At 46.9% G+C, this 25,228-nt stretch overlaps 1 protein-coding gene across 1 annotated transcript in view; it reads right to left on the bottom strand.

The window, feature by feature from the left end:
* The window catches only part of SRRM4 (serine/arginine repetitive matrix 4), a 146,174-nt gene extending 123,060 nt beyond the window's left edge, over nt 1-23,114 (bottom strand). The window contains exon 1 of the mRNA XM_011355850.1: nt 22,692-23,114. Within this exon, the coding sequence (XP_011354152.1) occupies nt 22,692-22,822 (131 nt within the window). The 5' untranslated portion in view covers nt 22,823-23,114. The remainder of the gene's footprint in view (nt 1-22,691) is intronic.
* Nucleotides 23,115-25,228: the final 2,114 nt, after the last annotated feature.

The following is a 25,228-nucleotide window of genomic DNA, read 5'->3' as shown; positions in this document are numbered from 1 at the left end:
ATTTCTCGTCTAATCTAATCCCAATGGCCTGATAAACTAGGTCTTAATCGCCTGTTTTATGGATGAAGAAAGTGAGGCTCAGAGAGGGCAGTGAGGCTACCTAAAGTCGCACAGCTAATAAAGATAAGGCGGAGACTCTGATCCAGAACTAAGCCAGATCAATCAACAAACAAGACTTGTCCAGACTCCTCTTCAGAGTGAGGCTTGGTCCATATTGGATCCATAAGAAGCAGCATTCTTAAATTTTCACTTCTTTTACTCTGAAAAAGAGAACTGAATTTCAAGCTCCACGACCAAAATTCAAGTTCAAGCTCTTATTTATAAGCTGTGTGGCCTTGGGCAAGTCACTGAACCTCTCTGAATTTGTTTCCTCCTCTATCCTGTAAAGTCATCCAACAATGGAGGATGGGTAAATTATTTTTGAGGAATGCCTATAATGGGATACTATGCAGGACAGATAATGGTGAGCTGGACAGATATTTGCTGACATGGGAAGATACTCAGACTGTATTTTTAAATTAGAAAAAAAAAAGTCTGAAATTAAAAAAGAAATATGCCCAATATTATCCCATATTAAGACAGAGGGAGAAAGAATAAGGTGAGAAAATGGGAGAGAAAATAGAGTTAGCCCAGAAAGATAAACACCAAAATATTCAGTGGTTATTCTGTGCAGTGATTTTTTTTTTTTTTGTATGTCAATATTTACAAAAATTAGTATTTACGCAGGGGACTTATATCGAAGGTGTTCTGTCATCAGTCTTGCTCAGCCTTGAGGATATAAAAAGTCTGGCTCTGCACACTGCAACGTGTCCCACACATGCGAGGAGGCGTTTGTTTCTTGGGGCGGGAGGGGAGTGATAAGCTGTGAACCAAGGTCTAGTCTACAGCTCAGTTGGAGACCCAGCACTTCCGTAGATCAGGTCAAAGTCATAAAGAACCAGTGTCTGAGGCTGCTGGAGAGGGAAGGGTTAATGTGCAAATCCATAAAGCTGACCCTGAGGTGGCCCACTTAGGAGACCATCTGCCAGCAGGCCAGCAGCTGCCAATCCCAGGCAGGCCCTGCCTTCTCCCAGGCTCCGCCCAGCCCGCACAGCTCAGAGGAGCCCAGATGCCTTTGCCTTGGCCTTGGTCTCCAGCCAGGGGATCTGGCCTGGCAGAACTATCCCATCTCCCTCCCCGTAATTGGCATCGAGGTAATAGAGGTTACAAACTTTCTCACTTATGGTCTCATCTGACCAATAGATGAGGTGGGGGTTTTCTCACTGTCCATCTGAGGAAACTGAATCTCAGAGGAGCCAAATGACTTGGCCAAGGATATAAACTCTCCTTGGGAGACAGCCCAGACTTCTAGGGGAAAGCAACTAGCCCCCCAGGCTCCGACATCCCATGCTCTGATATTCTCCCACAAGCACTAACTTCTCCAAGAGAAGGCTAAAGGAGACCCAGTTTCAGAGCCCATTACCAAGAGCACAGGGGGATGGGGCAGGAGGCGGGGTTCAAATCCCAGCTCTACTTCTCTCCACTTGGCCTCAACGGCTGGTCTATTAGAAGGTCTGCCTCTTCCACTGTGGGAAATCCAAAATCCCTGGCTACTTCCTGATCCTAGGAAAAAGAATGAGGTGAGGACCTCTTTTCATGCACCGTGGTCGCACACTCTGGGGTCAGATGTTGGCCCTGGCAGACCAAAGACGGGAGAGAAAAGTGTCAACTGGAGGGGCAGATGGGATAGGGACAAGATCCTCCCTGGAAACTGCCCAAATGTCAGACTGAGCAGCTCAGGACTGCCTGCCAAAGGAGGCAGAGAGAGACCCAAAAGCTCCCAGAACAGATGGGCCAGCCAGGGCACGCGGGGGATGAAATGGCCATCATAATCATAACATCTCAAATTCCTCCGGTGCATTCCGTTTTCAAAGCTCATTCAAATCCATTATCTTATTGAAATCTCACAACTCTTCTAGATAGTAGATGGCCAGGGGCTGTGAGACCCATCTGGCAAGATGAGGCAACTAAACTCAGAGAGGTTAAGAGGGTTGCCCAAGGTCACACAGCTCATTTGCTATCAGAATGGCCCCCCCAAAAAAAAAAAAAAAAGAATCAAATCTCCTGAATACTAATTCATCCATCAATAGACTTGTAATTCCATCCTCTATTTTCCAACCGGGGGCCTTGGAATGATGATATATATCAGTAATAAAATAGCAATAACAATAATAAACCAATATTTATCAGTCACTTACAACATGGTAGGCACTGCTTTAAGCACTTAATGTATATTATCTCATTTAATTCCCACTTTGACCCCATATGAGGTAGATATTTCTATTAGCGCCAATTTACAGATGAAAGAGACAGACGCACATGAACGAAATCACTTGCTCAAGGACACAGTTGTAAAACAGTGAAGCTGAGATTCTAATATAAATCTTTTTGTCTCTTCACCACCATACCCGCAGTTCCGATCATCACTGCACGTTAGAAGCACCTAAGAAGTATTTATAAAACCATGATGCTCAGGTATCACCTTAAAACAATTAGACCAGAATGTCTGGACACGGGGCCCAGGCATCCGTATATTTTAAAAATCCCCAAGTGATTCCGCTATGTAGCCAAGTTTGGGAACCACCACACTACACTCTCCCCAGAAACTACTCCACGTATCATCTCAGAAGAGCTGTAATGGGATAGCCGAGTTTCTCTCAGTTTCCCCATCTGTAAAATGGAGCCCCTTCGGCTTTGACAAAGATCCATCACCTCCAGGCTCAGGACAGGAAAAGTGTTAACGACCCAAGGCTTTGAGCTGCAAATTCCAGAAGGCAGTCCCCTTGCCTCTCCCCCAGAGTCATCTAGACTTTGGAGTGCCTACACTGAGAAGGCTGGCGTAAAACTTTTATTATGTTGATTTCAAATTAGGCTTGTGCAACTGCAAAGCTTGAAGTCTGCAGCCACAGGGACTGTTAACAGTGACACTGCTAGCAGTGTTTTTCATCTTCTCTGGGTAAACCAGTTGGGTGCCCCCAAAATATAGTGAAATCATAATGAAGAGGGAGCCTGGGGTGCCACCAAGGGAACAAAAGAAAATAGATCCTGGAAGAAGAGGCTGTGGCTTGGTCGGAACTGGGACATTTCTATTTTTCAGGCTCTGGAAATCATCTCCACTTCTGCCTTTGAAATCGTCCTCCACTTCTTCCTCAGCGGGAAGCAAAGCACCTTCTCTGGGGGAAAAACCTGCTGCAGAGGAAAGGTAATCTCTTCATTGGGTTGAGTCCTGGCTGTTGGCTGACTTGCTGAGTGTGGCCTTGGGCCAGTGGCTGCCATACTCTGGCCAGTTTCCCCGCCTGTAAATAAGGAGGTTGGAGCCCCTGCTGACCGTGACCTACCTAGCTAGCTCTCTCGTCAGATCTGTCAGCCTAGGATGGAAACCCAGAGAAACCCAAATGAATGTAGAATTCAGAGTCCCAGTCCACAAATGTCTTGGGCACAAAGGGGGAACTTCTAGGATTGTGACATCTAGGAGTCAAATGTCAAGAGCGATCCTGAAGGGCTAAGCTGATGACAAACCTTGGTCCCATGGAACATAAAAACCATAGCATCTTATGATCTCAGAACCTCAGAAGTAGGGACATAGCCAGATGTGGTGGCCTGAAACTTACACAGTTCTGGTGGGGGGTCCTTTTTAAGAAAAAAATAATATAAAACTTCAAAAATTAAATTAGGTACCAAGTGAATATTTATTTAGAATGAGAGGATTAATAACACACGACAAAGCTGAGAAAACCCACCAACATCTTGAACCTAGAATATAATGCACTCTTTTTTTTTTATTAACAGCCTAAAACGCAACTATCATACTTTATTCCTTAGATTTTTTTGGCTGCATAGTCTGATCGCCTCTTTCTGTGACAATTTTGTAATATTATCATCTATAGAGAGAACAGAAAAGTAATGTAGCACTTTCTCTAGGATGGTTGGCTTAGTAGGAGTTTGGGGCCAGGTGGTTGAGAGTTCCAGAGGTTCCGCTGAGATACAAAAGTGGATCCATAAAACTGACGGACCTCAGGCCACTGCAGCAAGCCCGAAGGGACCTGGGAGGACAGGGATGCTCTAGTGTCCCTCTGCTCCTTCTATTGCCCATTAAGAGGGCTTCCTTCTGGAACTGTGCTGGTTATGTTGTCTTAGCCACATCTAGATATCCTTGCCTTGCAGATACCCCGTTTTTAGTTGACGACTTGCCCCTCATAACCTCTATCAGCTTGCCTACTTAAACCGTTGAGGGACAGCAGGCAGGGGAAATAGAAACCGAAAAAAATTTATAATTGCCCTAAGTTTTGATAGTCAGTGATCTACGCAATTGCTGACTTCAGTCTTTTGCATCACGTCCCTGAGAGAATGAAGAATCAGGATGTCACAGAACCCCGGGGCCTGGGGCCCAGGTTATGCTGATACTATAAGGTATGGAGCCATGCGGTTTAGGGCACTGACTGGACGACATTCTTGTTGGGGAGTAAGGAATACAGCCCAAGGGGATGAGTTCACTCCCCTTAAGCCCTGGTCCTTGACCACAGGCTGTACCCCAGGCCTCCCTGGGACCCAGATATATCTATACAGAGATGATGGGTAGCAATGTAGTATAATGGTTAGGGGCCTGGGATTCACATCCTTGCTTCACCCTTTAGGAGCCGTGTGACCTTGAATGAGTGCTGTCACTTTGAGCTCCAGGTTTCTCCACTGTAAAATGAGGGTAATGAAAATGTACCCACCTTCTAGGGGGTTGCGAGGATTAAGCAATATAATTCATACACAGTGCTCGGCACAGTGCTGGCTTTGGGCTAAACACTCAATACAAACTGAGCGTCACTGTCACTAATCCAGTCCAGCGTGGCCTTTCTCACCAGAGCCCAGTGAGAGTCCCCACCTTGTACCTCTCCCCAGAGAAGGGCTGCGATGGGCTCTCTGTTTATCATATGCTAGCCCTGCACCAATTGTAGTGTCTAGGGTAGCTGAGAAATACGTGTGTCTACTGTGGCCCTAAACGGTAAGGAGATAAGGCTCTGTCACTATGAGGGAAAGGAACAGTAGCTTTCACCAATAGTATGTAAGTAGAAGTGTTGGGTCACCTCCAGGCCGAGGTAGTTAAGAGCAGGTGGGACCTCTCGCCTTGGTTCCCTGTCCTCGTCTGCCAGCTGGATCGTGCCATGTGATGGAGGTGGGTCCCTGTCGGGGAAAACCCTCCTTCAACCCACATAGGACTAAGATATGAGCAAGATATGACTGGATCATATTAAGCCACCGAGATGCCAGGGTTTATCTGTTATACCGCCAATTCTGTCTACCCTAACCACACTATTCTCATTTAATGACTTTCTTATCTCATCCAAGGTGACATCTATTCTGCTTATTCTTTTGAGTCCAAATGGCCATGCATCCAGCAATACTCTTATGGTCACAGAATATGGAGGAACAGGGTGCTGGGGATCAATTCCGGTGGTCCGAGGGATACGTAAGAACGAAGACGGGAGGCAAAGGAAGTCCCCATCTCTCCAGTGGCACTGCCTGCCAGGTTCCCCCACTGGCCAAACAATCCCAAGACTACGGACAGTGCTCAGCTTCCACTTAGTTTAGGCTCTGGCGAAATGCCTCCATCTCTGGCTGTTTGAGAGAACTCGGGATGAGCATAATGACAGCCTTCAAATAGAACTGTACATGGCTAGGTGACTTGTCATCACAAAACCTATGCTCCGATGGTAAATATATTTTCTGTGTTCTTCCATTTGCCTCTATTTTCCCAGAGAAACAGTTTAACCCAGACCTGGGGAAGGCTCTGGTTGGCTTGGCCCAAGTGGAGACCAACGGCACAGAGGTCTTTAGCCCGGGACCAGTGACCATAGGGTCCACTGGGCTTCAATGTAGTGGAGATTTCATGGCTCCTGGGTTCGAGTCCCTTGCTTTCCAGTGACAAGCTGTGCAAGGGGAGAGAAGAGGATGTGAAGAATGAGCTTGGGGCTACTGCTCAGTTACAGGTAACCAGGCTCACTCCGGCCCGTCACCTCGTAACTGTTCATTCCTGCAGCAGAAGAAGTTTTTGCTCACTCCCGCGAAATGGCAGACTCTGAACTGTGGACCTGGACGCTTCTTTGATGTGCCAGTGCGTAAGGGTCTTTCTCAAATTATCGTCCCCAATGCTTACAGTAACCTTGGAAGAAAGTTATTTACCCAGTTTTAGAGATGACAAAATCGAGGCTCGGGGAAGTGAAACATAGCGCATGCAGAGCAGGGTTAACTTTGCTGTACTATTCGAAGCATCATATGTCATGCATACTGTGTAAAACAGAGAGCAGAAAGTGCCTTCTCACCTCTAGGCACCCTTTTTGATGTGTCAAAGGACATGAAGAAAAAAGAATACCTGTGCCATCTACCTCATAATATTACAGCACAGCTCGAAGGCACGAATATACATAAGTATCTGGGAAATGAAAAACACTATATAAATGCAAATTGCTACTAAATAAATTAATTAGTTGGTTGACTCGGAGGCAGGATAGCATGAAGGTTAAGCTCATCAGCTCTGGAATCAGAGAGGGCTGGGTTTGATGAAGTTTGGACCACTCTGAACCTCAGTTTCCTCGTCTGCAAAATAGAAGTAAGAACATGTCCTGTCTCGTAGGGTATTGTGAAGTTTTAATGAGTTAGTATATATGAAATACTTAGTATAATGTCTGACGTACACTGCTATTGCTGTAGTTATTATTGTTGTTATTATTTTAAGGAACTCTGTTAGTCTTAGTTTTCTCACCTGTGACATGGAAAAAAAAAAGTCTACCGATCTCACAGTGATTTCATAATTTGAAACTCTTTAAAAGTGCAATATGCCAACACTGCGGATAAGATAAATCACCCCTCAAAGTTAACAGAGCCTGGACACAGCTGGAAAAGGATGTAGTACGATGAGACTGGGCTCCCTGAGGCCACCCCTCCCCACTGCCTTCCCCCTCCTACACGGCGTTCAGGTGCTCTAGGCAAGAGGAAGCTGGCATTCTTCTGACTCTTGAGTTCCAGCGCCCCTGCAGCAGATCTGGCTCCTGCAGCCTCCCAGCATCCTGCTGGCAGAACACAGAGCCAGAAAGAGTTCCCTCGGTGCAGGACACCCACTTCCTCCTTGTCATCCTGCTTCAGCTGCCTGACTTGCCAGAGGAGATCACCAAATGTGTCCACTGAGCTTGGCATCTTGTGAATCGGCAGTGGGCAGGCTGGTCCTTGAGCCCTGTCTTCACCAAGATTATTTCTGTCTTGTCTTCCAGATCTGACCCAGTAGCCAATTCCTTTAGCACTGGCTGATTCAACAAATATCCTGTACCGAGTTTATACCAAGCACTAGACTAGATGCTTTTCTATTATATGCATAGCCAAATCTCTTTATTCTCTAAACCACCCCTCCTAGGGTATCTAACACAGTGCCTGTTCATAGTTCTAAGTAAAAATATATATTGGGCATGGCTTGTGTCCTGGGCCCTGTGCTAGCTGCTGGGTGTATGGAGATAAATAAGACAAAGCCCTCTGGCGAAATACATACATCACACACTAATTAAAAGGTTCCGGGATTACTCTTCTATTGACATTTCTATTCATCAACCTAATGGTTTATGTATTTAACAGTAGTTATCAGAGCTGATTAGCCACTGACTAGCTTCCTTAGCCTTGGGCAAATGACTTCACCTTCCAGAGGTTCTGTTTTTCCATCTGTAAAATGAGGAGATATCTTGCGATGGACATGAATTGAAACGATGAATGCCAAGAGCATGGCACCAACACACAGTCAGTGTTCAATGGTTGATACTTGATTTGATCCTTCCAAAGGCCGTAGCATTCCCTTCCTGGGAAAGATAAATATAGAGCATGCATACTGCCACCTTCCCTTCCTGTACCAATGACAGACATCACTAATAGATCAACGCACTCTTTGCTACTGATCTCAGATATAGCTTCAGAAGCCATCTCAACACAGTGCTTCAGGCAACGACTAATTGACTGAAGCTGTGGACACTCTCTGTGGAACTTTTTTTTTTTTTCTTTTTTGTAGCCATTCTGCTCTAATCCACTCAGATGCATAGGTCTGTAGTTTGGCTGACATTCTCAGGAATATCTTTCCTCTCTGAACTTTGTTCTTGGGAGTTGAATGTAACCTCCTTAGAGACTGAACTGTGAGAGCGCAGGCCCAGATGCACGCAGGTGGTGCCCATTAAATGCAGGTACTAATTGATATGCCTCCAATCAGCAAACCTGACTCCCATTCTGCTGAATGACCTTGGGCAAGTCACTCCTCCTCTCTGGACAATTTCGATATTTTTTTTCTCACAGGAAGTGTGTTAGCAGGATACGGTGGTTAAAATCTTGACTAGTTAGACTTACAAGCTTGGGTTTGCATTCTGGATCCACTTCCTAGCTGTGGTACCTTGGAGAAGTCACATAACCTTCCTGAATTTCAGCTTCCTCATCTGTTAATTGGAGATAGTAATAGTACCCATCTCAAAAGCTTAAGGGACTTACAGGAGGTATTGCATGTGCAATGGGATGATATTTTGATACTGATCTATGTGATCTTTTCCCTTCCTGGATTTTCCCCTTTTCTTTTTACCATTTAAGCAGATCATGGGCTCTACCCTCAGTGCCTCAGGGGAGGCGCGGTGTCAGGACTGAAGACAGGAAGAATATGAGAGCGTTTTTTGGTTTTTGTTTTTTGGAAAGTTCAAGGCTTTTGGGGGAGGGGGTTTTTTGGCTTTGGGTTTTTGGGGAACCCCAAGGAAAAAAAAATTTCTCTCGAGTAGAAAAAGACTGCCTCTGAGCTGAGGAGAGGAGAGAAGAGAGAGAGATGCCACAAGACCAGAAAGGTACTTGGTGGGCAGGAATGATGGATGTCACCATGGTGATATATGTGAACCATTAGTCAATAGCCAGAGCTCTGCTAAGCTGGGCAACCTTGGCCAAATAAAATAGCCTCTCTGGGCCTGTGTTCTCACTTATAAGGTAAAGCTGTTTTTAATCACCCTATAAGTTGGTGCAAGGAAATGAGAAATCCTGGTGCTTACCAAATATCTATTCTCCTGGCCCCTTCCCCAACACCAATGATTCAGCTCACAGTTCTCTGTATTGCCATCTTTGAGTTTAGCTCCAGTTAAGAAAACAAATGGTTAACTACCAACATCTCTTAATTCCTTGTCTTGAAGGGTTATCCCTCTTCATAGGTGGTTCGATAATCTTCTTGCTGGGAAGAGCACTTATAGCATGAAAGGCACTTCCTGCTGCCCGATTCTTCTTCTGAGTGATTGCCCATTGTAGGAGGGGACCATCAATACCCTGGGCAACCCCTCACCAGCCCCTGAGGTCGGCCTCACTGCTGGGCAGTCCCTTCCCCCTCTACCTGAGCCTAGCCAGTGGTAAGCTTCCACTGAAGTGACCATGTAAAAACTCGAAAGCAGGAGAACAAGAAAGTCTCACCAGAGACATCTTTTGCTTCATATCTTGTGCTTCTGGGGAAGAAAGTGTTGGGTAAGAGAGGAGGCTGTGGCAGAAAGCGCATCTGGGTTAGAATCTTAACTTCAACTCAAGGTGATAACCTTGGCCAAGTTGCTTGAACCCTCTGAACCTCATCTACTACCTATAAAATGAGGACAATGGTATCCACTGCATAGCATTGGGGTGAAGATACAATAAAATAATACCTGCAAACTGCCACAGACCTTAGTTTATGAATAAGAGACACCTAAAATTGCATAGCATTACGACTAATTTGAATGACCTTAGGCAAGTCACTTTACCTGTTGAGACTTTAATTCTCTTTTTGACAATATTAATTCCTCTGTTTCCTGCTAATTGCTAGTTACTTATAGACATGTCTCCCCTACTAGAATATAAGCAACTTGAGAGCAGAGGAAATTTTATTCATTATTATGCTTAGCATATAGTAGAAGCTCAGTGCTGGATGAAGGTATGAATGAATAATCAGAAGGGAGATGTATAATCTCTTTGCGCAAGTTTAAAAAAAAAAGGATCATGCCAATGGTGATTCTTTATTTCTAATAAGAATGAATATGTAGAATAATTTAAATATCCATAGCAAAAGCCCTCAGAGTAAAAAAGCAAACCTAAGATGCCTAAATTCCTTGAGACCATAATGTTTTAGGTGTCTTGGAAAGAACTATGATTGGAAGACTTAATTCAACCAGGCTTTATGCCTATAAGGTCTTGGAAAAGAAATTATCTGAGCTTCTATTTCTTATCATCTGTTAAGTACAATGAATAAATTTTACTTTACCATAAATATAGGGAAATGGTGAACAAAGGCACAAAGTAGATTCTCAATAAATGTTGGTTGGTTGGTTGGTTGGTTGGGTAGGTGGATAAATGAGAGAAGAAAACAGTCGAAAGTGAATAAATAAACAAATAGCTGGAGAATAGATGAATGAATAGTTGGAATGATGAATGAATGAATGCAAGGTTCTTTGAACAATAGGCGGATGCAGGGTAGATGGATGAATGGATGACTAGGTAGTAGATAGATAACTAAATGGATAGAGGAATAGACGATGAGTGAATGTATGATGAATTGATGGATGGGTGGATGTGTGAATCAAGTTCTCAACCAGCATCAAGTATTGAGCCTGTGAAGAATGACCATGATTGCATGCATAATGGGTGCACCTAAATGGGTCAGCTGCGGGTAGGGGCTGTAATGAAAAGCCCCAAATTTCTCATTCAGGAAAGGCTTGTTCTCTCTCTCTTCTCAGAGAAACTTGCCTCCAAGAAGGTTGCTACATTAATGTGGCACCAAACGTCCTTCGTGAGTTTGCTCACCCCAAAACAAGACAACTGGGCAGTACTAGTGGACACACATCCTGAGCCGTGTCCTCTCGTATGCATCTCTGTGGCACCGGGATGGAGCAGAAGGGAGCCACATGTTGAGAAATGTAACCAGCTTGTCAAGAACTTCCTTGCTTCTATATGGTGCTCCTAATTTTTCTAATCTTTCCTTCCTATGCCAGATTGGCAGAGCAGGTATTCCCAACAAGAGTAAGAGTTACAGACATAGGATTGAAATCTCATCTCTAGCATTACCTAGTTGTCTGAGTTGAGGCAAGTTAGCTACTTCTCTGATCCTTAATTTTTTCATCTACAAACACGGAAATTGCAACAGTATCTAACTACCTCAAAGGATGGTGGAGTAGATTAAGTGATATACCGCAGATAAAGCATTTTGCTCAGTGATAGGCATATAATGGGTAGTCAGAAACTATCGTTAGTAGTTACTATTAAAACTTTGACAGATGAAGTTGAGAGTTGACATTCAGGAGGTCACCTTGGCAGAGAGGTGAACCCTGAGAGTCAGTCAGGGGACTTGGGTTCTGATTCTGTGTGATTTGGGGCAAGTGCCTTTCCTCCTCTGAATCTTAATTTCTCCATCTGTTTTAAAGGGAATAAAACCAATGTGCTCTGAGGTCTAGGGTTCTTAATTAGGGGGATAATCCTCGTGCCTCTCTCTCTCCTCTTCCCTCCACCAAACTGATTTTCTCCTGAACATGAACCTGAATGTCCAAGGGCAACTATTCTAAATAGTCATACCGGGTATCAACGATCTACCAAATCAGAGGGTTTTGCCCCCATGTTACAAATGAGGACACTTAGGCAAAATTACTTAACTATTCTGGGCTGTTGGATTCTTTCCATAAAATGAAGAGTTAATGGGGGTGGGACTAGAAGATTTTTGAGGCCACCTCTAACTCTCTTAGTTGACAAGATGTCCTTTAGGGAACAGTCATACATAACCTTCCCCATGGAAGGAAGGTTTTCAGACCCGTGTTCCTCCCACCGTAGTTTGGGGTCCATTTCCCCATAATCTGGTCCCTGCAGTGATAAGGTACCATGATGTTTCTTCCTAAGGCTCCTGAGCTCTGGGTTCTGCCTTGCAGTCTGGGGTCCCACTCCAATCCATGCATCTCCCCATCATCATGAAAGGGGTGTCAATCTAAAAGATTCTACTTAGAAAAAAAGATGCAGCATCCGCTGGGGCAGATAAGAAGGGCATGAGGCTGGCATACCATACTCAGTGACAAGGCCTAGGGAAAGAAGATGGGATTAATGGGGCCACCCCGGCAGGGTGGGCTGGTCAGTGACCAGAGATGGTCATGCGATTCCTCCCTCTCCTGATGGATCCATGCTCAGTACACATGCTCTTGGGATCAGAGATTTTTGACACTCAGTGGGATGGGGACATTGGACTTAGAGTCAAGTGACCCAGAGTTGGGAGAGAGTCCATAGCTTCTGATTGAATGCCCAAAATATACCCTACCTCGTGTCCACGTCTATTGTAAAATCATTGATGTAAAATAATTTATTTCAGAATCTTTCTCTAGTACATAATACTTTTGTTATTGCTACTCCATGAGAATGAGCTAGTGGTGAGAAGTAAAGACCCCTTTGAAAGATTTTGGAGGGCGATGTTAAAAGAAGCACTATTAACAAAAATGTTTTGCTTTGGGGTCCCAAACACTTCATGGACAGCTTTTGAAGTAGTCATACATACATGCAAAGTGCCCATTTCCCCAAAGACTGTATTACACCTATACGTTTAATTCTCATACATTTTTTAGAATTTAATTTGAATAGCTATGATTGGAAGAGCTACGGAAGAGGCATTTCAAAGGATGAAAGAATGGAAGAATATTAAATATATTGGTAATAGTAGGACTTTATAGCTCAAATAAACCACGATTATGTTTGCAGACAAATTGAAGGTCTGAGTATAAAGAGGGTGTTTCAGGGGACTAGTGGTGATTTGTTTCTACACATCTGAGACATTGTTGCAAAAATTAAGAAAGAAGAATGGAAGAACTTGAGCATTAGTGCCTGGTCTCAAGCTTAAAACTACAAAAGAGAGAGAAAGAGGGAGGGAGAGATGAGGGAGGGAGGGAGGGAGAGAGGGAGAGAGAGAGAGACAGAGAGACAGAGAGAGATGGAGAGAGACAGAGACAGAGACAGAGACAGAGACACCTGGAGTTCAGTGTGGGTTTTTATAAGACCTTGAGCTTCACTTCCTTCATCTGCAAAATGGACATAAAATTGGCACTTACTGTTGTGAGGATCATATGAGATCAATTGTAAATGTTTAACTACGACAGCAACAATGATAACAACATGTCATTATTTCATGATGTGACTTCAAATCATTTCACATCTCTGAGCTTCACTCTTCCTTCCTATCTGTAAAATGGGAATAAATGAATTTTTCTGCCTTCTTCCCCAGGGAAGTCTGAGCAGCGTGGGATCTTAGGACTGGGTGGCCAGTGGCCCATACTTCAGCTGTACCCTTGACGTGAACCTTCTGATGCACCATGGAATGCCCTGCCCTCTTTCTGTGCCTCAGTCCCCCCGCACCTATAAGATGAAGAAGCTGTATTTAATTAAGTTCCTCCAAGGTCCCCTCTGACCCTCCCATCCTGACTGCAGGCTAAATGCCACAGTGAGGTGTTGCTGGTTTATAAAGAGATCGCCTTTGGAAGGTGCTATTATGAGAATGGTTTCCTGCTGGAAACAACTGTCCTCATGGTGAATGGTGGCCCTGAGCCCATCTGCCTCCACTGCTCAGATACCTACCCCCCATGAGAGTGGGCTGGGCCCCAGAGTCACCTGCCACCTGGCCGTGGAAGGGAGGCTGGCCAAACAAAAGCCTCCCTATCAGCTGGAAGTTCTGAAATATGATCCCAGAAATAGCCAGAGCTGCTCACCTGCTCTGCTAGGCACAGGCTGGGTCCAGATGGACATCTCACCAGGATCCCCAGACCAAGCTTTGGGCAGCATATGCCACAGGAGGTCCTTATAGGGCAGGATGCCACATCTCACAGTGGGTGGGTCGGGGGGGGAGGTAGGGAGGATGGCAAGAGAGAGAATGGAGTCTGGTCACCTGATCACAACAAAGAAGTTCAGACATGAACCTTGATGTTGGGCGAACACCACTTCACCCAAGCCAGAGCTCTCCCGGGCTGACTCGGCCCACAGACCTTGAGCAGATCCCTGCCCCTTTGTGGGTCTCAGTCTCCCCGTGCACAAAAGAAGGAGCTGAGTTAAATCCCTGGGCCCTAACGTCCTTCTGAGGGAGTGAGGGGTAGCATGTCAGAAATGATCCTGGAGAAAGGCGCACGTGGACCATGAAGAGACTTTAGGCCTCGGCAGGGAGTCAGCTCTGTGTACTACAAACCGAGGGATAATGATGGAGGTCTTCAGATGAGGGGAGGGTATACAGCCGATGTTCTTTTCAAAGCGGTTCTTCCGGCTGGACACGGAGAATGAGTACGGAGGATGAGGACAGAGGAAGGCAGGCTTTTCGAGAGGGGTGGGAGATGGGGGGTGATGACAATAGTGATTGCCTAGACTGACTGAACATGAAACAAGATGAGAAAAACAAAAGAAGAAGAAAAAAAACACCCACAACCGTATATGCAAAACCACAGTGACGGGAAGAGAAGAACATAGTTGCAATTGAGAGACCTGAGTTCAGATCCGAATTTCATCGCCTCCAAACTGGGTGACCTTGGACAAGCCACGCCTCCCCTCCCTGGTTTCAGTTTTTTTTCTCCTTTACAAAGTGTCCTAGGTGATCAGCAAATCAGCTGAGAGCTCTGGGCTCTTATTCCATTTCGGATTCTTACCGGCCATGTGACCTTGAGCAGGTCACTGCCACACTCCGAGCCTCAGTTTCCTCACCTGTAAATCGGGGTCTTAAAAATACCTACCTCCCAGAGGCACTGTGAGGATGGAGTTAGATCACAGATGAAACGTGCTTAGCACAGGGCTGGGCACATAACGTAAGGAGCTTGGCACACCCATTCCCGCCACGAGCGAGCGTGCACGCGCACGCGCACGCGCACGCCATGAACGTACACACTTCAGGCCCAGATGGCGCTTCTCTTCCCGCAGGAGTGGTGACTGTCTCGTAAAATTCCAGCTCACTCGCCTAAGCTTAACTTTTAATGAAGCCAGAGAACAGTGACCTGCTGGTGAAGCCGCCGGCAGGATGTAAGCCTTGGGAATCCGACAGCGAGGGGATTCTCTTGATGAGAAACATTTGCGTCCAGAGGATCTTAATATTTGTTTTGAACAGACACATGTAGACGTGAATTACTTAATGACTGTTTTAGGGTTCGGCATTGTTCCTATATTTGGTTTGGCTTTGTCTCTATGACATCTTAATTCTGTGTTTTATTTCACGGAGCTCCGCACACAGGCGGTGGCATATGGGAGCTCCCTCAGCAAAATCTCAAATGGAGATGGGGGGAGGGAGGTGAGAGAGAGAGGGGGGAAGGGAGGGAGAGAGAGGAAGAGAGAGAGAGAGAGGGAGAGGGAGAGGGAGGGCAAGAGCACAGGCTGCAGCTTCAAGGGTGTGCGGGTGTGCAGTGAAGGGGGCCGCGGGCCGAGAGGAACAGTCTAGATTTGCACGCATGGATATGAGAGATACATCAAACCCACACCGTCATGGGAACAAGATTTGCCACTGCTATTTGGAAGTCTAAACAGTGTCTTTTTCAATTTCCTAATCTGATTGATCACAATCAGAGAGATGGTAAATTTCATGCTCATCCATAACACACGGAGGGCCCAGCTTAGCGTCTGACGCTGCTATTCAAAGTCATCCCTGGCTGCGTTACATTCGGGAGAGAGGGGCCCAGAGAAGCAGGACCCTGGCCGAGAGGGCAGGAGCCCCATTGAGACCCCTTCCCTGCTCCCAGTCTAGCAGCTGAGAACCGGGGATGTCCTTAACGGGCTTAAAAGGCCCGGCTTGATCTGTTTTCCGCCTACATCTAGGGAGTCATCTCCTGTCTGTCTCCCCCTCACTCCCTCTGCTCCAGCCACAATGACTTCCTCGCTATTCCTCAAGTACACCCAGCGTGCTTCCACCTCTGGGCCTTTGCACTTGCTGTTCCCTCTGTCTCAAACACTTTTCCCAGCTGCCCTCACGGCTGGCTGCCTCCCTCCATCCAGATCCTTGACCACTCCATCTAACACAGGAGCCCCCTCCCTCAGCCTTCCCCCTGCTTTATTTTTCTTTAATGCCCTTGTGGCCACCTGATCTTGCATTGTTTGTTCGTTTCTTTCTTCATTTATTATCATTCTCCCCCACAAGAGCAGGGACCTCCAGCTGTTCACTGCCATATCGAATTGGAGCTCAATAATGGCGTTGAATGAAAGAAAGTACAACTTTAATTTTTTTTTTTGCCCCATGCAGCTTCTTCCACTTTGTGCATTTATTCCCCTGTGGTTTATTTGATCTTCGACATGTGTGAACTTACTCTGATCCCCGCACCATCGGCGGTTGCTCAAGGAGTGCAGACTAAATTTTGTACAGAGCTAGACCATGAAGGACAAGAAACGTAACAGCCCACACCAGACTCTGCATCCTTGAGCCAGGGGCGGGGAAGTTGAAATTTTATATTATATGGGCAGCTCTCTCCCACAGTCTTCCTTCATTAGCACTGACTATGGTCTCCCAGCAGATAAGGTCCCTCCAGAGAGTTTAAATTCTTTTTTTTTTTTTTTCCCCTCTAGGAAAAGAAAAGATCTTTCTTGAGACTCTACTGGGGAGAAAAGCCTGATTTGTTCTGATCATCCCTCGCATTTGTAGGTAAAATTGATGACGTGAAAAGATTCATCTCCATTTGACAGATCAGATAACTAAGGATGACCGTGTGACTATAAGCAAGGGACTCCATGTCTCACGGGCAGGCTCTCACTTCTCTGGTTTTCTACATCTTCTGTCTTTATTCCTACCTATACGATAACACTTCAGACTGTCTGCCTCAAGTCAGGTGTATTCATGTTCGTGTGCCCCTTTCTACTAACCTCTGAAGCCCTCAGAGGGAGAGACTGCATTTCATTCATCTTTTCCTCCCCAATGGGCCTGGCATGTGGTGATAATAAAAACTATAATTTATTATTAATAGTAAGAGCTAACGCTGAGTGAGTCCTTGCCGTGTGCCAAATAGCACTTTCCAGAAATTGGTTCATTTAGTCCTCACAACAGCTCTTGGAGGCGGTTACTATTCTTAGCCCCATTTTGTGGATGAAGAAACCAAGATTGAGAAGGTCGAGCTGCTTGCCAAAAGTCACATAGCCAGTCAGCGTTTGCAAACAGCAGAAGGAAACATTTCTCTTGATTAGTTTGCCATTGGGGCCTGTCGGATTTTAAAAACAGCTCGACTCATCTCCAGGGGCTCTTTACGGAACGCCAAAAGCATATTCAAAAACGATTCCAAAGCACCCGGGTGATCAAGTGGCAAGGCCGAGGAAGCCCAGCCATGACCACAGCCCAGGTGGCGATGGGCGTGGCACCCTCTCTCACTGCATCTCGTCAGGCAGCTCATGTCGTAGTAAAAAAGTGCCACTTACGGGTGTCTCGGTCTGTCTCAGGCACTGTGCCACGTTCTTTATATGAATGATCACATTCGCTCCTCGCTACGACCCCATCAGCTGAGTATTTCACAGACGGGGAAACCGAGGCCTAGAGTGGCAAAGCGACTAGCAGATTCCAAAGCTAGGAAATAGCAAAGGGTAGATCCGACTTCAGAGCCCAAGCTCTTAACCATTCTGCTTCCTCCCCATCAGAAATATTCTCTTGCACCTCAGAGGAAGTCTTAGCAACAAGCAATTAAAGAACTTTCGCTTTGTTAAGCCCCTATAGACACTTCCACCTCACAGGAAAGTATTATTCCAGCCACTCTGGAAGAAAGGGTATTTTTAAAATTTACCGTGCCCCTGCGGCATGCCTGGGGTGCTCATGGAGCAGGAGACACATGACTCACGCTTCTTCCCTCATGACAGGAATTAGGCTTTCGGGGATGTCCCCACTTCTTGGTGGCTTAGAGTCGGGGTGAAGTTAATGGAGACTCATAGGCCTGGAAAGCAATTCCAGGTAGCGTTTAGTTCAACCTCCTGCCCCCAAACCAGCCGACATGTCTTCTCAGCCAGCCAGCCAGACGTCTGTATCTAGGAGGCTTCATTCTGACACCCGTGAGAGTCAAATCAATGTGCAGTGCGTGTGTCTCTTGGATTGCACTGATCAGAACCCCCAGTGTGTCAGGACTGGGGGTGGCGCTGGGAGAGAGCTAATCTGATGCTGGATTTGGACCAAATGCACTCATTCAATGAATGTACCCAACTTTCACTGAACGGCTTCCACAGCCTGGGTTTCTAAGACAGCACGGTTGCCAAATGAACACAAGTGTCAGACAAGATCCCCCACCGACTCCTGCACACCATTCAACACATTTCACCTTTCGGAAGGAGAGAGGTTTGACCCAAACAATAACACGCCCTTCCCAGAGAGAAGCATTCACTCATCACCAGGGCAAGCATCCTCCGTGACCCTCGGCACATTGGCTGTCAGGAAATCACCTCCCAATAGCCCCTCAATCGGCTCCCGAGGACAGAGTCAGCACAAATGTGCTAACTGATCTCTTGGCATGGAGGGGAGTCTTGAATTAAGTGGTTCAAAGGCATTTTTCCTGACTTACAATTTGGCCATCTTTCCCTTTATGCTGTAAAATCTCCAATAGTCTGCAATTTACGACCCTTTGGACAGGGACTGGGCTGAAGTCTGCTTCTGGACTATTCTGCATAGAAACGATTTTTGAAGAAAATGAATACTTTGCCAAAAGAGTTGCAAAGGGACTGCTTATTCTATTTTAAGGGAGCCACCTTTCTAGTACTTTGCTAGCACGCATGTATACACAAACAATTGACATGCTAATTACAAGCATTTTTACGTATTCATTAAGTCCTCAACTACTATTCTTCTATATGATCATTACAGTTTGAGCTGGCCTCAAACACTAGGCTTTCCACTTTGAGCCTAACTTCTTGAGTACAAACTTTTCTGGACGAAGCGATTCACAAAAAGAATCGATTAACGCCAGGGAAAATGACTATACTTCTTTGGTAGGGACAAAAAAAGGGGTCTTTTACACTCCAACTATATTACTGATTCATGTTCTCTTGCAGCTGGTATAGGGTGAGGTTTGGCTATGGTGACCCTACATTCTCGTTCGCCTGGGACAGTCCCTGTTAGAGCTCTCGTTCTGTTATAACTACTCACAGCAACCTTTTTAACTCTCGACAGAAACCATAAATGATACAGTCACTTTAGATTTGATGGAACTAGGGATCCAAGTCATGATTTTCAAGGAGTCTGAGCCTTCTCTTGACGGGCAGTATCTGGTCATCTCTACATACGACAAAAAAATACTCCATAAGGACGTTGTATCAATCTTTTCTGAATCCAGATGATCCTTTACCTGCCCTCACCCCCCAACTGAAAGAGTCAGATCAGAAAGCAGCCCACCTTCACTCGGGGAGGGGAATTCTGGGAACACTCCCATCCCACTTCCTGTGTGTTAATTCCATCTCAAAGTAGTTGCCTGTCAGGAGTTGAAATCTCGTAATTTTTGTTGTCAGCATTAATGTGGGGAGAAATGGGTGGGCGTGAAGAATACGATACTGGAAGGAGTTGTTAATTTCCTTTGGCCGTCATAGCTCTGAGCAGTTTGTTTTAAAGGCAATGTCTAAAACACAATCACTAAGCCCCGCACACTGTGGGAAGTGCTTTACCTGACTCAGTCCTCGTAAATTACTGCCTGAGATGGCTACTATTATTATTTCCATTTTCAAGCTGACAAAACAGGATCAGCAAGGTCGAGCCACTTGTCTAGGACACTCAGCTAAATGGTAGAACCAGGATAGGAATCCAAGTTTGTCTGAAGCTCAAGTCTGAGCTCTTAACCACTATGATATATTGCCTCCCACTCTGCTATACTGTTCTGACATTTTAGTCAGACATCTGCTTGCAATTTGATACATTATAAAGCTATTGCCTCATCAAGTAAGCCTCGCTGAGGGGGAAAGGAAGGGAGGGGGACTAGGGGATGCTTTGCTTGGAGTACCTGTTGTATGATGTATGCATATTACTATGAAATCAATGAATTGAATGTAAGTTTCTATCTTGGCACAAAATTATCTTCAGAGATAGACTTAAGATCCTGGGGAAGTTCATTCAGGATGTAGCCCTCATCTATAAACAAATATTAAGTGTGTAACCAACAGAACCGGCTGGTGGTTCATTTGCCCCCTCCCCCATCTCCCTGCAGACAGCTACTTGGGCAGATCTGCTGCCTGTGAGCTGGGCTTGACTCACGGAACTAAACATTTCTGATGAGACCAAGTCCCCAGATTGCCTCTAGAGAAAGCCGCTGGGGCACCGCTGATTCTGTGCCCATGCCTCTGTCCGCTTACTAAGAACTCTGCTTTAGAAACATGGTACTTTCACCCTGAAGTAAGCATGGAACATTAAAAGGGAGGTGGACATTGACCATCACTGGATGTGGCTGGCTTGGGTGATAATGGGGATGATTCAGGTTTCATAGACAGTCTGTTAAAAGACAACTCAAACCCAGCCTTTCTAGAAGACTTGAATACAAATGCTGCTTGCTCACTCTCCACTCCAAAGCAGGAGTAACAGCTATAAAACTGGAATCTCTTCTACAGAGAGGCCACACCTGTTACAGAAGTATCGAAGAGAACCCTTCCAGCATGACATAAATTAGGGGCTTAGGGCTCAGACTTTCACCTCAGGGGCGGTTTCCTGAGGGAAGGAGACCAGAACGTTAAAAGACACCGGGAATGAAATGATACCTGTATGGGGAGGATTGGCTATTGTAAGAGTCTCAGATGGATTAAATCAGAATTTGAACAAAAATACAAAAAGCATGAGAGTTGGGAGACCTTGTGGGCTATTTATGTGATTGAGACTATGACTAAGAAAAGGGTTTGCCAGTAACAGACTGATAGGCAGAGAGCGAAGGTACCAAAGCCAGGTAGACATTGGGCATCCTTTTCTGAATTAAAAAACCACCAGGAATCTGCTCTCCTCTCCACGTACTCCTGAAATATATGGAAGACTCTGGACCTAATGCCACAAACTTCTAGTTTCCATTGTAATTCCCTCCAGACCTTTCTACAAGGGCATATATATATACATATATATATATATATATATATATATATATATATATATATATATATATATTTTTTTTTTTTTTTTTTTTTTTTTGGCAGACACAGCACCTGATTTGCCAACAGTAGGTGAACTCCAAAGGTGGGATGGATGGCAGAAACCCGAGAAGATAAAACCTTTGATGTCAAAACTCTCTACAAAGAACCTCTTTTCCAAGCAGAGAAACATCGGCTTTCGATGGCATTTGGTGTTGTCACTCCCCTGCTCCAGCTTGTGTCAGAGTGTGTCCCCCTCCCTCCCATCCACAAACACTGCTGCTGCTGCTGCTGCTGCTTGCAGCCTGCTACATCCTGCTGGCCATTCCCAACCATTCCCAACCAACGTGGGGCACCCGTTTTTCTAAAGACCTGGATGAGCCAGGTCCCTGTCAGACCATGACAACTTCTCCAGTCTGAGTCTGATTTTAGGTAGGATCCCCTGTCAGTCTCCACCCGACCCCCACGGGAAAGTTCAGATTCAGTTGTACCAGAACAGGCATTCCGTCTGAAGCACTTCTCCAGACATGTTTTCAATCTACTCCCTTCATGGAGCCTGCCAGGATTGATAACTATTCCCAGTGGTCTCCCCCGGTCCACTTCTTTCTTTTACTCCCACCAAGCCACTCATCCGACATCAGAGAAAGATGAGTTTTCACACTGCCTTGATTTTCCCTGACGGAGGGGACAGCCTTCTTCCTTGTATTCCCACACTCCTCTAAATTGAATGATTTATGAAAAGAACTGGGTTCTCTCGGTCTCGTCATACTTATGTTTTGCTCGGCCTTTGCCCTGTGTCACCCCACGTCCTATCCTCCCTCTTTTTGCCTTGCCTTTCTTCCCTCCCACATTCTCCCCTCGACACACTGTGTCTACCGCCGTCGAAGGATCTCGTCTCATGCCTGAGTTGAAAGCAATGAGATCCTTTTTGAAAAGCCAGGTAAAACTTCCAGGACCATCTGTGTGATCTTGGAAGGCTCCTCCCTGACTCTGGAGCTCAGAGTCCTGGTTTTGGATGCTGGAGAGGAGAGAATTCAGCAGCAGCAGCAGCAGCAGCAGCCAGAAAGGCGTGGGGAGGGTGCTGTTTAGGGTGTATTTGAGGGAACAGCATATGGGCTTTTGTCAAAACGTTCAGAGCTCCCTAGTTTCTGAGCTGAGTATAGAAACGTGCCTCTGTCTTTGAATGCTGCTTGAGCTGGTTCAACCCTCATCTTCTCTTTTTGTACAAAACCCCTAATCACCTCGAATCTACCATGCCTTTCCCCCACCGCCCATTCTCTGAGCTCTATAATACCGAGAAAAGTTTCTCAGTCAAGTCGTATCCCACCTACACCGCCCACCCTAAGCAAGCAAAACGTCTTGAATAGGAACTGCCAGGTCAGCAGACAGTTGAGTGTTGCTCCCCAATAAAGAGTCCCTGTCCCTTCTCACCAGCTTCCACCTCATACAAGCAATTAGTTCCTATGTTCCAGCGGGAGATACCTAGTAGTGATGGGGAAAGACAGGGGCCCCGGCCCAGCTGCCTGCTGCATCCACCCCTCGGGGCTCTGGGGCACAGGCCAGAAAGGGGGACCACCAGGGTTTCTCCCCCTTAGGAAGGAGGTCCTTACCTTGGCAGAGGCTTGCGGGCTGTAATACTGGCGACGATGATGCTCTCAGGACGTGGCGTGGCCACAGCTTTAAAGGTTCCTCGCCAGAACTTCTCAAAAAGCTGCTTCTCGCCTTGCTGAACGCTCGCCATAGCTAACCCAAAGGGGCCCGGGGTGCCCAGGCGCTGTCCGAAGTGCTGAAACCTTGATTCCAGTCAGGGGCACACGCCGCTCCGGGCGCTGTCCGCGTGAAACCCAGAGGGGTGGGGTGGGAAAGATCTGGGTTCAGGGCGGGGGATGGGGCGCCTCAGCCGGGCAGGCAGGGGAGAAAGAAGGCTTGTCCGCCGGCTTTCTTCGGCTTCTGGGTTGGCACTGGGCTGCGCTCTGAGCTCGCTGAGCTTCAGCGCCCGGTCAGGGAAGGGACGGCTGGCTTTCTCGGCAGCGCCGGGAGGGAGAGGCGAAGGGGTCGTCTCCGTGTGCGTGCGCGTGTGAGCTCAGGCGCGCCCGGGTTTTGTCTCTCGCACAATGTGACGTTGGAAGAGGAGGCTGGTCGCGCGAGCTGCACTTTCCTCCCCCCTCTCCGTCTCTCTTCCTCCCCACCAACTCCCTCCCTCCTCCTCCAGCTCAGCCTCCTGCCGCCATCTGCATAACAAAAGCCCGCAGGTCTGGGGAGGAGAAAGGGCGGGGCGTGCGCCTGTCACCGGGGCCCCGCGGCGGCGGAGTTGCGGCGCTGACCCCTCAGAGAAGCAATCCGGGCACCCCGAACTGAACCAAGCAGGAGATTCTGCTTCCCTCCCGGCCCGCTGTCCTCCCCAACCACCGCGGGCCTTCCCTCCGCCCCTTCTTGGGTGTGATCCGGACCCAGCCGCCTCCCTTCCCGTCTCTTCGCAAGTCTTACCGCAGATCTTCTATTGAAAGAGGGGAATAAAAAACTTAACCTATCCGCCCAAGTCAACCTGGATCCCCGCCCCCACACACACACACTTCTAGGAGGGAATGCCTAAGCCGGCAAAGGGAGTCCCCTGCGTTCCTCTTTGTGACTGGGCGCTTCAACATCCCCACCACCCAGAAAGTGCCATTTGATGGACAATCCGTCACCAATTCGGCTTCTCGCCATCTGCCGAGCCGGGCCCCCCGCCCGCAGAGGGGCTCAGCGTTACATCTGTGCACGCGGTGCTTTTGTTGGACAGCCAGCCAGTCCAACGTCCCCGCTGCCAAACGCATCCAAAGGAAAGAGTACGCCCGCCCCACCCCACGCCATCCCATCCATTCCTGGGGAATTCGGCTGCAGCCACTTTTCTTAACACAGCTTGTCTCAGGGGAGGAGTCTGTTTTGGAAAAGAAAGCGCTTGCAGAGGCAGGGGGTGGGGGGTGGGAGCGAGGGGGAAATTTGAGGATTCCAGGGAGATAGCTACTTTTCGGGCTCTCTCTCCATTTCTAGCGCCCCCCGGTTCAACCCTAATCCCAGAAAGTGAAAGCTCAGAATCACAAATAAACCCTAGAAGCAGAGGTTCTTGGCAGAGTTTCTCTAGCTTCACTTCCAGGGTTTTCGTTAAGAAAAAGAGGTCGTTGCAGGACTTCTTAGCCCATCTCTCCCTTGGGGCTCTTTAATCTCAACAGAGTTGCTACCCCAACTCCCCAGGCTGCAAACTCCCGGAAGGAGACCTCGCCAGGTCTTAAAGGCCTCCAAGCGTCTGGCACTGGGTCTCCAGCAAGAATAAACCCATGCTTCTTGCTGATGCTGACAGTGATGGGGACCAAGGGACCCCAGCACCAGTGTCAACTTCAGGAATTCTTTGAAAGAGAACAAGAGGGCAATGGGACAGAAAGGGGGAGAGAGATGCAGAGAGAACAAGATGGGGGAGAAGGGAAAAGAAGCCCGGAGTAACTGACTATTGGTCCAGAAGCGCATACACGTTTAGATACGTGTGTATTGAATATGTGTGTGCTCGCTTGTGTGAGTGCCTGGGAGCGCTGCTCGCTCTGCAGTGACCCCTTCTGGTCGACGACTAGAGATGCATTTGCTGGTTTCTTAAAGTGGGTCGAGGCTGCCGGGAGGTGGGGTTAGGGCTGGGGAGTTTGGAGGTAAAGAAAAGTGGAGACCCGGCTCCATCTGTACTCATCCCTCCCTCCCACCAAAATCCCCACCCCCAACACACACACACCTCCCACCCATTGCCCTCAGACCCTATTTCACACCCTTAAGTTGTCATTATAAATGACTTTGAGAGCTGGCCCCTTAAGTTGCCTGGGGTATTTAAAACCACCCTTAGTCATGACATTTGGGGTCCGAACTGAGTCACCTGCACAGAAGAGGTGGCTGGAATTCTACCACCACAAGATCAATCGACAATACCCATCTTGTTATTGTTCTAAGTTCCTGCAATGCTGATAAAGTTTCCATTTGCATAACATTGCCTCTTTCGATACCTGAACAGTAGCTGCAAGCCAGGTGAGGGAGGAGAAGCCGCTCTTATTCCTTTTAAAGGTGAGGAAGTTGAGGTATAAGACAGTCAAGTGACATGCCCAAGGTGAAAGGTGATTCTGTAGGAAGCAAA

Source organism: Pteropus vampyrus, unplaced genomic scaffold (genome assembly GCF_000151845.1).
Source record: "Pteropus vampyrus isolate Shadow unplaced genomic scaffold, Pvam_2.0 Scaffold23, whole genome shotgun sequence".
Classification (NCBI taxonomy): domain Eukaryota; kingdom Metazoa; phylum Chordata; class Mammalia; order Chiroptera; family Pteropodidae; genus Pteropus; species Pteropus vampyrus.
The sequence above is the reverse complement of the archived record's forward strand: the minus strand, read 5'-3'. Positions and strand labels throughout refer to the sequence as shown.